The 17132-nt window shown below is 49.7% G+C and overlaps 1 protein-coding gene across 5 annotated transcripts in view; it reads left to right on the top strand.

Moving 5' to 3' along the window:
* TOX2 (TOX high mobility group box family member 2) overlaps window positions 1-13459 on the top strand; it is a 259379-nt gene extending 245920 nt beyond the window's left edge. For 2 of the 5 annotated variants that reach the window (XM_075901495.2, XM_025181440.3), the window contains exons 8-9: window positions 2140-2270; window positions 12063-13157. In XM_075901495.2, coding sequence (XP_075757610.2) covers window positions 2140-2270; window positions 12063-12099 — 168 coding nt within the window. In that variant the 3' untranslated portion in view covers window positions 12100-13157. Of the gene's footprint in view, window positions 1-2139; window positions 2271-12062 lie in introns of all 5 variants that reach the window. The other 3 variants (XM_075901497.2, XM_075901498.2, XM_075901499.2) reach the window with 3 other exon arrangements.
* Window positions 13460-17132: the final 3673 nt, after the last annotated feature.

The following is a 17132-nucleotide window of genomic DNA, read 5'->3' as shown; positions in this document are numbered from 1 at the left end:
CTTTAACGTGACTCGCATGGCAGCAAAGTCATTCCTGTACTGTGTGCTTGTATACAGGCCTCCCTCCTGTAACACATGCCATCCTTTGCAGTGTCCAAACTCGGCCTGCGAGCCCACATGTAAGCTATGTCTACGCTGTAGCATTTTTGCGGAAGAGGAAATGCAAGTGAAGTGCTCATTAGCATTTCTTGTGCTCTCATTTGCATAATCTCTTCCGATCCGTTTTGCGGAAGAGGTTTTTGCGGGGGAAAAGAAGCAGTGTAGACAGGGCAGAAACCCCTTTTGCACTACATCCTGTATCCCTCCTTTTTTGAGGGATAAGGGATCTTGCGCAAAAGGGGGTTTTTGCACAGCGTCTACACTGCGTTTTTTCCCCACAAAACGGATTGGAAGAGATTATGCAAATGAGAGCGCAAGACATGCTATTGAGCACTTCATTTGCATTTCTTCTTCCGCAAAAATGCTACAGTGAAGACATAGCCGTGGAGAAGACAGTCCTGGGTTTCTGATCTAAAGAAAATAAATCCGGAGGAGAGACAGCTCTTGGATAGCTGAGCAATAGCTCTGAATACATCACACTCTGGCACTGGCCAGGGATGAGGGGGCTTCTCCTTCTCTAGTGTCTAGGTTTCTCTGGTCCCCCCATGGAACAAGAGCTGGGTGAACTATTCCTGGTGAAGGACTCCGTCTGTGATTTCACAGCTGCCACATAACTTATTTGATGAACCTTTTCCCCCAATAGTCTCCCAGCTGGAGGACCTGACGGAGCAATTTGTGGCCTTGTGTATTTATTCGCTACGTTTCACAAAAATTATCACACAATGTAGTCAATGAACAGGGCTTTCCCCAAGATTCTTGCCCGTCCTGTTCAGAACCAGCTTTGAGAAAACGTCAATGGATAACATTGGCATAGAGAGTGGTGGCGAAAAGTGTCATGCGGCATGGACCGTGGTAGCAAAATTCTCCCTCCAGCTCTTAAAAGACATCACACCCCAGAGAGCGAGGTCCCAAACACTCTTTGCAGAACAATAACTTCAGGAGTGGTGGGCCAAGGTGGCCACCGCTTAAAGCCAGCGACAGCTCTCTGCCCATGGTGGAGATAAGAGACGATCATACGGTGAGCGCTTGAAGTGAGGTGTCGGGCTAGGTCCGGCACAGATATTGTTAAAACTTAATTCCACATATTTTGTTAGCAGGTTAAATACCAGAAGCGACTGGCTGGGGAGAAGTCATATTCTCAGTCAAGCCGCTGCCTGGTTCCATGGTTCATATCTGTTCACTAACATTTGCTAATTAGCTCACCTGTGAGCATACAGGCTGTGTCTACACTACACTTCTTTTTCAGATAAAGGTATGCAAATTGCGCTCTGTAATTTGCGTACCTTTTTCCGATTGTTTTCTCAGAAGAGGCTTTTCTGAAATGTGGCCTGTCTACACTGGACCAAATTTTGGAAAAACCTTCTCTTTCGGAAGAGCTCTTCTTTCCTCGTGAAACAAAGTTTACAGGGCTACCGAAAGAGCAGCTCTGCTCTTCCACAAAAAATGTCGGAAGAGCAGACGTGTTTCCTGGACGTGGAAACCCCGTAGTATGGACATAGCCACAGTATCATGATGGGGGTTCAGATAATCTGGACTCCCATAGTTGCTGTTAAATTTCCAGCCATGACCGTTGGCAAGAGAAGGTTACCTAAGTGGATTTTCTTTACCTCGTTACTGCCCATTAAGACAGTCTAATGTAGTACTGCAGAAAGAGCTGCCCTGGAGATGGGGAAATGGTTTTGATTGCCAGCATGCTGATGCAAAGACTTTCCTCCCCTTGCGCATTCTGCGGCTGTTTGCCAAGATCTCCCTAAGAGAGAGGCCCTTTAAACATGGGGGAGGAGCACAGAGGGGAAGTAAATGCTGCTCAATTGAGTCTTTCTATCAAGGATCATGGTGAAATGATTCCACTTTGGTCCTTACTCAGTTCTTTAAATCCATGCTCATGTCCCTTGGATTTCAGTGAGGCTACGCTCATGCTTAAATGCTCAGCTGGGCCGTATATTTGGACATGCTTATTGTAAATGTTAACTGGGCCCTCTGCTGGTCTGCCTGTTTGTAACTTTTCCTTCCTTTCCTTGTATTGTCTCCCCCTTGCAGGACTTTTCACATATTTCATCTGAGTTTCCAAACAGCGTTGGACCCCGGTCACCTGGTGCATCAAACCCCCCAGGAAATACCGACTGGGACAATGATTACTCCAGCAGAGAGTGTGGAATTAACCACTGCAGGCCAGTAGACAAAACAGTGTGCGACTAACATGCTTGGCGAGCTGTCTGGGCTGTGATTTTGTGATCAGACACAGGGTAGTTCAGAACTACAAGAAAGGAAAATATAAAAGATCAAAACACCATGTTCCAGCCACATTTGCATTGTTTTAGCAGTCGTGTGTCACTGGGGTTTCTGGGAAAGTCAGCTGTCCCGTCCCCAAAACAATTGTTGAATCTGAGGACTAAACTAATAAAAGGAGAACTCAGTGAAGATTCTAGTTAGCCTTGGCTGGCTTTCATGCCTGAGCTGGGACATAGTTTCTGCAGTGTTTCCAACTGCTGCTGAGCAGTTTTCATCAGCACTTTTTACCAAAAAAAAACCAAACAGGGAGAGGGGGTGGTACAGATCCTCAGCTTTGTAAATTGCTAGAACTCTGCCAGTTGACACCAGGTGAAATCTGCCCCCAAATGTTCAGCAAGTTGTTCCACTTGCTAAGGTAAATGAAGCTGTGTAATTGTCCCTTCTGCACAAGCTAATCTAAACCACGCTACACGAGCAAGCCGTTTGAAAGTTACCAATTCATTGACTAGACAAATACTTTTAGAAAGGAAAGAAAATGACTGAATCTTGCGATTGTCTTGTAAATGCCCAGGAAGGGCAGGGATACCCTGAGCAGGACAGGACAGGCTGAGCCATTGCTGTGACGTGCGTTGGACAGCTCTTCCCAGAGCAGCAGCACCTTCAACCGGAGAGAGGTTGATTTGCTGCCCCAAACTTGAGAAAACGAGATTTCTCTTTTGACTGGACAGCTGCTTAAGTGCGTGGGCTGGGTGGGGCCCAATCCTGAAAGATGCTTGACTTCAAGTGGAGCTGTGGTATTCAATACTATGTCTGCAGACACTAGACTTGTTTTTTCAGCTTCCAAAATATTGGCCTCTACCACGTAAGCTTAAGAGCTCCCCAGCTAACAGCTGTAGTAGGTCCCTTATCTTTTCAGTAGGTTTGAGCACTAGAAGGTAACATGCCTCACTCCCTAATGCAGGTTGAACCTCTCTAGTTCAGAACTGTCTGGTGTGGAAACATCCATCCTCTGAAATGATTTTAGTTAGCTGGATCTCCACTCTTCATGTGTGTTGCCAAGTTTCCCGCAGTCCCATAAAGTTTATTTCCAGTCCTGGCTCTCAGAGTTCTGTGCTGCTCTTTAGCTCTAATTTACCCCTCAATGTCCTCTAACACCCCAGGACGCAGTGGAAGTGTCGGTAATGCTGCCAAACAGTATTGACCTCCCGTGGTCCAGAAAATTCCCTGGTTCAGAACTGGTCAGGTGCCGGACTAGAGAGGTTCAACCCGTACACACAGAGTCCTTTGCAGCAGGCCCTCCACCTGTCCCAGGAGCAGGCCTGTAAATTCTGCAGGGCTGAAGCGAGCTCTTTCCCGTTATGGTAGCATGAGAATTACGATATTGACAGTGTCAATGCAAAGTTCAGTGCAATGACATTCAAATGCCAAGAGAAGAATAAACTCTTCTGGAAACATCTTAGTTCTTGAGGTGCAGAGCCGGAGGGTGTGCTATAAGCACTGCAGCCCCAACTGTATCCACTCCTCATGGCGCCAAAGGGCAGCGCTAAGCCGTGGGAAGCCACCCCCTTTTCCCTGTGCGCTCTGGGTGCCACCCACTCGGCCAGTCTGGAAGGGGAAGAACGCTTGTTGTCTGAGCGCGTGTTGGAGTTGACTGAGCGAGGCGCTGTACTGGAACGCTGTGCTTTCTCGCTCGGGAATATAGAGCAAATTTACAGATTGCTTGGAAATGCAACACTCAGCTGGACCAGCAAGGCAATTGCCAGCCCTTGATTCAGCACAGATAGCACGTGCCTTGTTTTTGTCTGGCTGAGCCTCTGGGACACTTTCAACCAGCTCAGCTACCAGAGCAGGGAGGCCGTCCTGTCTGTACCGACAGAAGGAACCAAAGGCAGGGCCTTCATGGGCGATGCGTAGAAGAAGCGGGGCAAGGCAATGCCTTCCCAAATGGCCAGGCATGGCCCCGCCCACACTCCGCCCCCAGAACACCGACTGCTTCTGCAGAGCTCCTGCCAAGAGCTGTGCTGAAGCAGTCGGCATTCTGGGGGTGGGGTGTTGCTGCCCCGGCCTTTAGCCTCGCTGAAGCTCCAGACGCTGGGGCTGCCTGCCCTCCCTGTGGTGCTCCCGGGCTGGGGAGCCTCCCACGGGGGGGCTGAAGGCTTGCCTCTGTGGTTGTGGGGGACTTGGCTTCTGTAGGGGCGTGGCCTCAGGCAGAAGGGGCAGAGCTGGGGGCTTGCCTCCCCTGGCCCTACACCGGCCCAGACCCTGGTAAGGTATTCTGCATATTAAGGCCCAAATATTAAGACTTGGGAGCCTAGAGTCAGGCCCTGGATCTATGATGTGAGGTCTCGCTAAGAGGGCCCTGAGCATCCACAGTTCCCACTGCAGTCACGTAGGCCCAAATTTTCAGAAGCGGCTTTGAGTTCTGGGCACTTCCGACCTGATAGCGACTGGTCACCTTGGAAAATCTTATCCAAGGCAGTTGAATCCGAGCACAGTCTTGGAGCATTGTGGGCACCTCTGGAGCCAGGGCAGTTGAATCCGAGCACAGTCTTGGAGCATTGTGGGCACCTCTGGAGCCAGGGCAGTTGAATCCGAGGTGCCCACAATGCTCCAAGCATCTTGTGCCAGTCCCTTCCAGGCCACCAAAAGTTGGGCATCTACAATGGAGGCTCCCAGAATCACTAGTCGGTGATAGGCCGGAGACCCCATGCTGGGCCAGAGCCCCTCGTGCTAGGAGCCTGCCCAAGAAAGCTTATCCTTGGAACAGGGTGGATTGAGGGCATCATGTCCAGCGGTGCTGAGCACCTGAAATTCTACTGGCATCAGTTGCCGTGGTGGGACCTCAGAAGTTGTGAAGACCAGGAACAAAGCGTCTCCATTCTGGCCCCAGAATTTACGATACACAAAATCGGGGGCCTGTTTTGAAAAGGTGGGCCCCTCGGAGACCTCTGAACATTTTGGCTTGAAGCAGCAGCACCGGCGGCCAAACGGATCAGGAAAAGCAAGCCCCTCTTTCCATCCAGCAGCAGCCAGTGGCCACTGAGGCTGCAGAACGTGAGGGGGGATTCCGCTCAGGGCAGGGTTTCCTCGGCGTGGCCTGGTGGGAGAGCCTGGCCAGTGTTCTGAGATCGGCCGGCTCTCCCTGCTCATCTTCTGGGCAGCTCAGGAGCATGCACCTCTGGGGGGGTATCCAGGTCTTGTACTCAGGCTACTTGTGACCGTAGGAGAGAAACGAGCAATACTCGCTGTGAATCTCAGCGTTCGGAGCGGTCTGCAGCAACCTCGTTCAGTCACTTCCTGGTGCTCAGCAGTGCAATCGTTTTGTACATATTACGGTGAAAGGTGCTGGATTTTCAGGACTGAGAACTAGTCACACCCACCCTTCCCCCATCCCGGAATCAGACTCCATGCAGGGAGCTGTCTGGGGTAGGGAGAGGAGATCCTTATAGTGTGATAGAGGTAGCTTGATAAAAAGTGTGTTCTACACAATACTTGGGGTATTATGCTAGTTGCATGAAGCACCCATGTAGTAGGCCAGTGTGAGCTGTGTGTTGCTAAAGCACATACTTTAATAGCCTGACCAAAAGCTGTATTGTACGCACAGGGCCCCGTGCAGTCCATGATCAAAGTTCATGCATTTCATGCCTTTGTCACAGTGAAAATATCCAGTTTCATGGATTTATCTCTAGTTCCTGGAAGAATCATATTAAACCCACGCAGAGTGCCCCGAGAAGGCCGGAAAATGATTATAGCCACTTAGAACTATGAACTGAACTGAGTACGGGTCTGTCTGGGGACTGTCTCTACTCTTTCCATTTGTACAGACAGGACTGAAAAAATGAAGTTTCTGTCGAGGAAAGAACAAAGCTCTCGGTACTAGAGAGATGCACTCGGTTGGAAACCCAATTTCCATGTTGCATCTCAGAGCCAAATTCTTATTTTGCTGTTAGCACTGTTTGCCAATGATTGTACCGCAATGTGAATTTGCATCTCTTGCACTTCTTAAAACCTGGTATGTGCTACAAAATGTGTGGTTTGTAAGGTCTGTGGTACAGGAGGACTCATTTTGCTTAGCTTTGAATACTTAGCCCTGTATGTCTCAATGAGACATAGAACATGAAGCTGGAGTCAGCTTACCTTAAGTCGAGCTTGGCAACATCCCCACAGCCAATGGGAGCAAACATTCGCATCGTCTTCCCTTACTCATCACCAAAGGAGTACTGGACGCCGGGAAGGGCGCCCTCTGAGTTTGATTTAGCGAGTCTTAACTAGACTTGCTAAATCGAACTTTAGAAGATTGATCACACTAGCAGTGAACTTCATTTAAGTTTGGCCAGGCCTAAAACTCCATCTGTCTATATAGGTACTTTTATGGCCCCATTGCTGTGGTAGCTGAATGTCTGCATAGCCTCACCCACAAACTTCACAATAATTTGCAGATCACATTAAATGTTCAACTGGACTGCTCTTCTCCTGTGATTTCTACTCTTGGCCATGGACTGTTGACCCCACATGAATGAACTGACTTTCTATCAACAAAGTTTACACAATCCATGTATTGTCAAATTCACATTTCATTGGGTTTGATTGTTACGGTTTTTACCAGACAATCACACTCTCACGTAATTCCCTTTTCAACCTCAAAATGTTGTTCAATTTAACTGTGATTAAAGTAACAAACTGGGGAAAGAAATCAGCAATAGACAGGTGAGTATCTGTACATTCTGCATGGTGATGTGACTCCCCAGGTGTACCGATCCCTGTTAGCGAGGGTTCAACCGTCTCCCTCAAGCAGCCGGCAACTCCATCTTGCTTTCCAGACTAGTATTGTCTGTGCGTCGTGTCTGATCTGCTTTGTTTCTATGTGCACCTCGGCCATTCTCTTGGCCAATGATGCATTGTTCTTCTAAGGCTGTTGTCCAGACACCTTTTAAATGATTCTCAAGGTTGTGCTTCCCTTTGCAAAGTATTCCACATCTACTAAGTCCTCGGAGTTAGAAAGTATTTCTTGATCAGTTAGATGAAATTGTCTTTAGTTCAGATTAATCCAAATACTACTAATGATTAAGCTCCTGCATTTATCCTCTTCAAACACGGGTGTGTCATGGTCACACCTTCTGTTATCACTCAGCCCATCTTTATCAATCCATCCTTTCAAGCCCTTCATTATCACGTTGCTTTACCCAGCTCCATCTACTTTTTCAATATCTTTTTGGCCAGGAGTTGCCTAGAATTGGAAGTAATAAAATAACTATCATCTCCCTATTACAGCTGAAAAGTGACTATCATCTCTGATGTGTTGCAATCTAGAACTGTGAAATTACGTGGCTGTTGTTTTCCCGGGTGTATCGCAAGCTACTGACTCGCGTTGGCTCTTCTCTGTCACCCCTTGGCCTCTTTTACCTTCACAGTTTCTCAAGTACCTACAGAATACCTGGGATCGCCTTCCTTCAAGTAGATGAGCTGGCCTTTTTTCAGCTAGACGCTCATTTTGTGATTGCCTGGCAATCTCTCTCATCTCTCTAGGCCCTTCTGCCTTTATTTGCATGTGCTGTTCTTCCCAGTGTAGCATCGTCTGCTGATTTCATTTGTGTTTAGCTGTCCCCGCTAGATTGTTACAGATAGCACTGAATTAGACCCTCCTTACAATTTAAGGCATTATAATTCTCTAAACCTATTACCACTTTTCCAGCCTGACATTAGTCATTTACAAGAGTTAACATTTTCAATAAGATTACACAAGGCACTGTGTTAAATGCTGCTCTGCTTAGGCCATCTATTGTCTTGCCTGCCTCTGCTCATTATGTGATTTGGTAAAACTGACCCCAGTCGCTCTAGCACGGTGTTTTCCTCATGCACCCCTGCTGGTGCTTGCTTGTAGTAGCTGGTGTCCCCCAGATCAGTGGGGATTGATCTTGAAGAGCTGAAGGAAGACTAGGTCATTGAATGGATTCGCAGAGAGATGTGAAAACCATCTCAGCTGTGTTGTTCTCATCGGGACTATGCACCGTAATGGCTCATCGGCATCATGGACTCATGGGACGTCACGACGCAAACCTTGCAAAGCCGTGTCTCCTGCAAGCGTTGATTGCCTTTGGGACTCGGTAATCCCCTTCAGCGAATGTCCTCCTTTCCCTCCGTCCCACCCTGGGTTACAAGGAGAGCTGGGGGATGATCTTCTCTTCCTCCTTCTGTCCCTGGGAAAGATTCCTAGCTCCCCTTCCCTGCTTGGAGCCCTCTGCATGCTCCTCGCAGCCTCGCTGCTGGGAGCTGCACTTCGGGACTCTGCGCACGTGCACAGCAAGGGGCTCTGATCAGATCCAGTCGCTTGGGTCACCCCGCACGTTCCATAAAAATCTCTAGGGCTACGTGCTCAGGCTCTGCTCTTAGTATTTGCACAAGGGATTAGTAGGGATCAGTGTTACCAGAGCACTGTTACCAACGTGTGTGGGCTGTCCCCTGTGAGATGCTACCACCTTTGTTCTTTTCCCGGCACGTTTCTCAAAGACACGGTCAGCGGTCCAGTCCTTCGGACCCGCATAACTTCACTATGACTTGCTAAACTTTGGCACGTTTTCCTCACCCTCCTCTGGGCGTCTTCCCAAAGCTGGATAATTTACTTTGGGATGCACGTCAGCCCGGCTTGCAGATCTGCGTCTGCTCCCTTTTCCCACATGAGGAGAGGCTCAGCCGTTCGTACCAATGGCTGGAAGAGCTAGTCCGGATGGCTGAATTTTCCCAATCAGCCACTGAGTGAACAAACTCCATAGAAAAAACAAGATGAAGCATCACAAACAGACGGAGTGTGGATTGGTTATTTATGGCAGTCCACTGTGACACACTAGGAAGTGTTCTGCGCTGGATACTGAAACGTGACTGAAGTGTTGGTACTAGCAGACCTCGCTACTGCTCGTTGGTCTTATATCTTTGCTCGTGCAGTAGGGAAAAGACTGTGCATTTGAAGTGCAAATTATGAAACATGCAGACTAGCAAAGTGCAGGCCCGACTGCTTTCGTTGTTTTATCCACGGCTGCATCAACCAGGCCTTCGGTACTTCATTGCCGGCATCCTTTCTCTCTATTACGGTCGTTAATAACGACCCGCACGAGAACCTCCCAGTGTTGGGCTGTTTTTCTCTTCACCGTTTAAAGCCAGACTTTTTTATGGGGCTAAGTTTGTTGAAGTAGATTTGTGTCTGTTAGAAAAGCCATAAAAGAGCCTTCCCAACCCTGCGTACTTCCCTGGCACGGCCTAGCCCCCCACAGCTGGGAAGCCTCTGGGTTGGCTGACTCCATTCCCTGGCTCGTGGCGAAGATTTGCTCCCAATGGGACCAGCTAGGGTCGCCTGCAGGCCGCTGCTAACCGCAGGTTGGAATTCATTTCCCATAAGAAGGTGCAGAGGCCGCATTTTGGCTGAAAAGCAATTGGGCTGCGGCTGGCCTGTGGGTGGCAGGCAGGGGAATTGCCTGGTATCGTGTGGTGAATTCCTTACTGTAGGGAGAGTAGCAAGGACCCCGATCCTCTTGCAGTAGGAGCCCCGTGCATAAGACATTGCCATGCCAGGCTCAAAGGCCTTGTCTATGCTGTGCATTAAGCCCAGGCTCTGACTCAAGTTTCAGCCTGCATCCTCCTTCCGTCCGCCCACACTTCAGTCAGCCGCGGGCCAGCCAGCACTCGGAACCACGGTCCGAGGACCCCAAGGGGGTCAGAGCACAAGGCCTCCTACAACTCAAATCCAAGCCCTGTTGCTTGCAGCGTGGCTGCAGCTCTGGGGTTGCCAGGTGTCCGGTATTCACCTGGACAGTCTGGTATTTTCGGCTCCTGTCCAGTAAAAAAAAATCAGAGAATACCGGACAGCTGAAATGTCCTAAAATGTCGGGTATTTTCTGAATTTTTCCCCAGCCAGGAGGCAAAAATGCCGGGCACCTGACAACCCTACAAACACTCAGTGCCTGGCCTCCCCCCTTCCCTCCGAGCCTCCCTCTGGCCCCCAACACCCCCAGGCCCCCGACCCCAGCCCCCATGCTTACCTGGTTCCAAAAGGCTGCTGGCACAAAGTGGCTGCTTAGTGCTCAACTTCTCCCCTGTTTCTCTCCCTGCATTTAAAGGGGACATGCTGTTTTAATGCTCCCCCACCCCCGGGTTTTTTTCCCTTCAACAGAATTTTTTCCCGGTGTTGTTTTTTTTGGAGGGAGGGGGGAGGAGTGTTCGGCATTTTTGTTTCAACCATCTGGCAACCCTTCACAGCTCACCCTGCCATCCTGAGTCAGAGGATCTGCATGGTGCAGGGGGGCCCATTAGCATGGCTGAGGGACCCAGGTTTCGAGCGCAGTGTGGACCCTGGGGCACAGGCTTGCAAACAGCAAGTCCACTGAGTCCCATAGACCCCGGCTGAGTGCGCCGCGTCGACACACCCGTACAGAGCAAAGGAGCTCGTGGGGAGCCGTCTCTGTAAAATCCTCCCAAGTGGTTTTGAGGCCTAAGGAGACTGGTCCCGTAAGGCCCTTTCATCCTGGCTCTAAGTCAATGGCCGAAATCCCATCGACTTCAAACGGGACCAAGATTTCCCCAAGTCTTTGCAGAGCGTGGCCCCTACAGAGCCCCGTTCTCCAAGCCCTCCCCAGGTGAGGGGGCATTCCCTGGGGGCGGTCACAAGCATGAGGACTGGAACGAAGGGCAGATCCTCAAAGCGTCCATTGAGCTTGAAGACAGGTCCCTTCGTTAGGCGTGGGAAGCAGCTACACAGGCAGGCAGGATGGGGGAGCAGGCGAGGTGTTCTGCCTCCCCCCCTCCACAGCAGAAGGGCCTCTCAGAACATGGGGCTGCTCCTTGCATGCCCCCCCAGAGCCTCAAAAGGGCCAGCCAGAGTCAGGACTGTGGGTCAGTGCTAGGCCCCATGAACAGGTGAAACCTTGGCAGAACTGGGCCCCAGGAGCACTCGCTGACTCTGTCCCTGCCCCCTGCCCCTGCATTTCCATGTCTGGCAGGCGCTCCGGCATTCAAGCATTTGGCTGGGGGGACTCTCGTCTGGCCAGGAGGTGAGGGAATGAAAATGGATAGACGTGCAAGCGGGCAAATGTTTGGCCTCTCTGCCAACAGCAGATGCTGGGCAGGCCAGGAGCGGGTGTCGTGCTGGGGGATTGCTGGGTTTGGTGAAGTTCATTAGGAATTTAAAAGTGCCCAGTTTGTTGCTGTTTGAATTGCCCGTTTGTCACATCAGGCGTTGATGTTGCTGCTTCCCAGTGAGGGCCGAGGCAAGAACATCTCCTATTAAAATCTGCCTCACAACCAGGGGCAAAGAGAGCGGCTGCTCTGGGGCCTGGCGATTCAAAAAGCGGCAGGGTTCCTGGATGCTGTTGCCATGGCATCAACAGCAGCCGAAGCCCCAGGCCTTTTAAATGGCCACTGGAGCCCCATGTGGTGTGCTCTGGGCAGCACTGTGGATGCCTGGGGAAGTTAGCCCCGCCCTGTCTGCCTGAGGCCCCGCCCCTTCTGGGGGCCCAGAGCCTCCCGCCTCCTCCCACCCCTCCTTGGCCAGGGGTCTGGCGAATATGTTGGCCCCACTGCTTATGACACAATAAAACCCATAAACCAGCTCCAAAGATGCAGTTGCAGTTCGTGGGATGGCTCCTTTCTGTGCCCTCCACTCCAGTGCTTCTACGCTGCGAGTTACTGTTTTAGAACAGCTGGCAGCCTGTCTCACCTCCCTCTGTCTTCTGCTTCCCTTACAGCATGCTGCCACGGGACAAGTCACTCTACCTCACCTAAACCCACCATAGCTTTCCAGTAAGGCTCAAAGGAAGGACACTTGAGAGGGTCTAGAATACAGACCACCCAGAGGGGCGTCACGCAAGTCATACAGACCAGAGAGCTGAGCTAACACGTCTCGTTGCTGGCTTCATTTCCAGGCTCTGAGAGCAGTTTTCATTTTTTATTTTGAACTCTAAAGTCTACTTTTCGTGGAAGCCCAAACCTCATTAATCATGAAGAACAAAAAAAACGAAAACAAAAAAATAAGAACATGGTTTCTCTGCTTGCCATCAGCTTAGCTATGGACTGTTTTCCTAGTGAACTGCTTTTAGACGCAGCATAGGCCCAGGTCTGGTGTCCTACCGCATTAGGCCGGCTCAGTAGAAGGACGCACTCTTTTGACTTGCTAACAGCACTAAACTTTGTGCAGGAAAATGTGAAGTTTGTGTGAATATTGTACATGCAAAGGCCTTGGATGTCTGGCGAGGAAAAAAAAAAAGTAAAAACTATTCCTAAATGGGTGGGTGGAGAGAGCAGCTGGCAAAATATGAAAGGAAAAAATGTGAAAAAGATCATGAAAAATATAATTTGTTGGATAGTTGTAAGTAGTTTACTAAGTGTTTTAGAACTGTGCTAAAGACATCTTTAAGATTTTTTTGTGGATAAAAATTAGTAGTTTACTTTATAGTAAAAGCATTTTATATTAATTGTAGCACATTTTTTAGTTATACATAGAAGGGAGATGTGTATAAAAAACAAAAACACAAAAAAAAGCCTGCCAAACTTGTTTCTATTATTTGTACAGCAAGAAATGGACAATTTATATCCATGTTGTATGGCATTATTATATTTTTTTCAGCCATATGTCCATCTATTTAAAATTGCTGACAATGATTTTTGTCTATTTATGAAGAATTAGAAAGCAGAATTACAATTTATCATAAGGTGCGTTTTTTGGGGGTTTTTTAATTTTTTTGATGGTGCTGTTTTCTCAGCACCCAGCACATTCAGTTCACAATGCTTATCTTACTTTTCTTTATAATAAAACATATGAAAAATAGAAATGAATCAGACTCGTTATTTTGTGGTCACCACTCAGAGGTAACACGTATCAAAGGGTAATCGTGTTCATCTGTATCTGCAAAAACAACAAGAACTCCTGTTGTACTTTAAAGACTAACAGATTTATTTGCGCATCAGCTTTTAGCGAAGTGGGGTTTTGCCCCTGAAAGCTTATGCCCAATAAATCTGTTCTCCCAGAGGTCATGCACACAGACCAGACACACCTCGTTGGCTGTGTCCCCAGTACTGCAAAGACTTATGCACACCCTGCATTTACAGACAGTCCTATAGATGCACAGTTTTTTACCGTTAAATTATTTCTATCTACTCTCACCCTTATTAGGCCTTAATGTAGTTTGTTTGGGAATTTCTTTGACTTTTTTAATTATTAAAAGGTCAAATCTGAATATTCAACTAAGAAATCCAAAAATGAATGCTATATCGAACCAACTGTTAATAACTTTAACAGTTTATTATGACATAATAGTTTAATATGGAGCTTGTGGGCACAATTTCAGAGAGTTTTAATTCTGCGGGAAGTTTGAAGAGTCTGTGTTATTCCATTAAGATTACTCAAACCAAAAAAGTCTGATACAAGGAGCTAAATATCTTCCAGGACCAATTTTTAATTACTTTTGCTTCCAGTTTAGCAGATTGACCCAGACAGTTCATGCTGTGCTTACGAGGGAAGTGCAGCAGATTTGGGGAGGATTCACTGAATTCTTCATCCCGTAACAAGGGCTAAGTCCTGAACAGAATTTAACAGATTGACAGGATGTCACAAAGACCATATTTTCACCATCCTCAGTGCCACTTGGATCCGATGGATCCAAATGCCAATCAAAGCTACTAAAAGATTTTGCTCCTGATATTTGATCCAGGGAGAACGAGTGGGGAACTCTCTTCTAGTCGCTGACAATTAAATCTCCTCTAGTCAACACACCTGCTCAGAGCTCCTCTATGTGTTTTGACAATTACAGCCGGGGGTGCCCACAATGATGCGGATTGAGGCAGCATGTGGTCTGACCTGATGTGCCCAGGGGGTCTGTCACGGGGCCGCCTCAGAGGGGCATTCCCTGATCGAAGCACAATCCAGTGATGCTCCTGATCATATCGCCCAGAGTCTTCACTATTCCTGGAGAAAACACTCGCACATAACCCAAGTGACTTCCTTTCAGGGCCGTCCCAGGATGCTTCTCTCAGATCAGCTCCAGGCTCTATTTTGCTGATTCAACTCCTTCACAGCTCTTGTGAGAGGCTGAGTCACCAGCTACACTGGACACTGTCCCATGGCTGACATCTCTCCAGGAATTAATGTAGCATTTAAGCCCATGTTAGACCACAACCTTAAATTTAGAGTCATACCCAACACTTCCATAATAATCACCACCATTCGATACTACAAATATTAAGAGCTGATCTTAATTATAGGCTCATTTCATTACATATACATGTAAAAGAGTTTTAACTACATGGAAAATTTGAAGACTCTGTTATTCCATTATAAACCTCATTGGGGAGGAAAACAAGATCCGACAGACACCAAATCCTACAATTATTAAAGAAGCCCATTTTTATGTAGCTGATTCTGACTAAGACATTTTGGAGTTTGTGGCCTCAGATTCGTTCAAGTTGACCTTTAAAGATAGATTAGGTTGGGTTTTTTCATATTCACCCCTCCCTACCTGGCATCCTGGCCGGGCAGAGTTAAGGTTGTTTTGGGTGTGATGGAACATATAAACCATGTACTGGTTAACCGACAGTTAACAGGCACCGACCCCCGTGAGGCCATTGGGTGTCAGGCAGTAGGTGATGAAACCTAGCCGGGCGGTTTTCACAAAAATGGGCGCACCGAGTGGACGGGGTGGCAGGAGAAGGAAGGAAATTGCCAGTCCTTTGAGTAGCAGAGTGAATTCTGCAGAGATAGAGGTAACTGGGATGCGTGGAGCATGCTCCAGCAGTGAACCCCAGCAGAAGGACAGGACTTGGGCCTCCAGGGAAGAAATGGAGCAAGGCATTTACCTGAACTTCCAGGACAATGGAGTCCAGCTTCCAGCGAAGGGCCTGGGAAAGGTGGGGAGAGGAAGGCGCTGGGATGGAATTCACCCCTGCAGTGGGTCCTGGAAGTGGGGGACAGAGGCAGCCCTGAGGGAGCTCCAGTCTGGCGGAGAATGGAGGCGCCAGGGACAAGCCAGAGGCCTGAGGAACGGAAGAGGGCCTGGGTGAAGGGCAGGCCGCAGGGAAGCAGCCCAAGGTGCACTGTGGTGAGGGATCACATACAAGTCCTAGGAGCAAAGGCGGGAAGACCTGGGTCTGTTTAGTTTGGAAGACAGGAGGGACTAACGGGGGCCTTGATCGAGATCTGCAAAGACTTGAAAGTCTGCCATAAAAGAGCTGGGACCAAAAGTTCTCTCCTGCCACAGAGGGCAGGACAAGAGGCAAAGGTCGAACTCAAGCGCAGCAGACGACTATTAATTTCCAGGGGAAAACTTCCTCGTGGTTACAACAGGGGGGCCTAGGGAGGTGGTGGATGCGCCTCGGCTGGAAGTTTTCCCAGGGAGGCGGGACAGCCATCTGTTTGGGACGCTTTAGACACGGCGGAGCCTGCAGTTTGGTCAGGGCTAGTCTTAGACTACCCTATGGCCCCTCCCCACCCTGTGGCTCTGTGGTGCCAAGCGGCCCAGGGAAGGGAAGTGCATCTGAAGGCGCAGACCAAGCTGCTTCCCACAGGGCCCCTGGGCCGAAAGCCAGAGCGGCGTGTGAGCTGGGCCCACTGGCCAGCCTTGGGGAAGGGCCGGGCAGGCGGACATAAGGACTATTGTGCTGGGGGGGAAGGGAGGCAGAAGAATAGTCGCCCTAAGAGGTGCCGAGAGGAGCTTTTGCGGCGAGACACCTTTGGGCCTTTAGATGAAACTTTGTTAGCTCCGAAGGGGAGGGAGTTGAAGTGCCCAACCAAGGCCTGGGTGCCGAGGACAAGCACCCCTAGAATGCCAGGCTGCTGGCGGGGGTGCTAGCTGAGAAGAGCTGCCCCGCCAATGCCCAGCCCTGAGGGATGTGCCGGCGGTGAGCCCAGCCTCCCCACGCGGCAGCCTTAGAAGGGCCTTTCCACGAACATCCCTGGGTCCCCGTCCCGCTTTCCGTGCACAAGTGCTCCCTCCACTGGGATCCCGTCAGCACCCCATACAGGCACACACCCGTCCCTGGGATTTACCAGCTTCATTTCCTACTTCCAAGAAACAGGAAGACAAGAAGAAAACTCTTGTTCTCAGGTTTGTGTCTGTCACTCTCCGTTTCTCACTTCCTTTCAGCCCAAGCCACTCGGTGCCCTCCTGGGGTCTCTTCCAGCCCTCTGCTTCCACAGTGTATTGGTCACCTCGCAGACGGCTTGTGGCCGCCCTGGCCTCTGCTAACAATGTGTCTGTGGTTGTGCTGAGCCCCATGGCACCTTAGCAGGCCTGGCCTATACTAGGAGTCACATTAGACCAATGCTCTAAACAATGAGTCGACACCGCCACGCCTGTGTCGTTAAAGTCAATGTGGCTACTCCTGCTGTTCATGAGAAACGGTAACTTCAGCCTCGCATGGTCGACTTGAGGGTAGAGCAGAAAGGACCTTGGGAAAGTCAATGTTCCTGGTCTCCGCTCTGGCCAGGACTTTCAACTCCGCTGCTCTCCGGCTCAACGGGAAAAGCCCTGGGACAGTTTGAATTTCAGCATGGCCAGCAGACCTCAGAGCAGGCGGCGCAGCTGGCTGTAAATGCCCAGGGTCGCAAGCGAGCACCAGCAAGGGGCGTGGATTTCCTGGGCCTGGCTGCGCTGAGGAGAGGAGCCAGTGCGGGCAGAGCAGTGAAGCAGCAAAAGAAAGGCTGAGCACCAGGATCGCACGGGTGGGAGGAGGCTACGCCAGGGACGCCCAGCAGGGCCGTGTGAAAGTAGAGGAGCTCAGGCAGGCGCGCCTGAAGGAAGAGGAGGCAAACGGACAGTCTGGGT

The sequence above is a fragment of the Pelodiscus sinensis genome, chromosome 17, assembly GCF_052426305.1.
Source record: "Pelodiscus sinensis isolate ZL-2025 chromosome 17, ASM5242630v1, whole genome shotgun sequence".
NCBI lineage: Eukaryota > Metazoa > Chordata > Testudines > Trionychidae > Pelodiscus > Pelodiscus sinensis.
The sequence above is the reverse complement of the archived record's forward strand: the minus strand, read 5'-3'. Positions and strand labels throughout refer to the sequence as shown.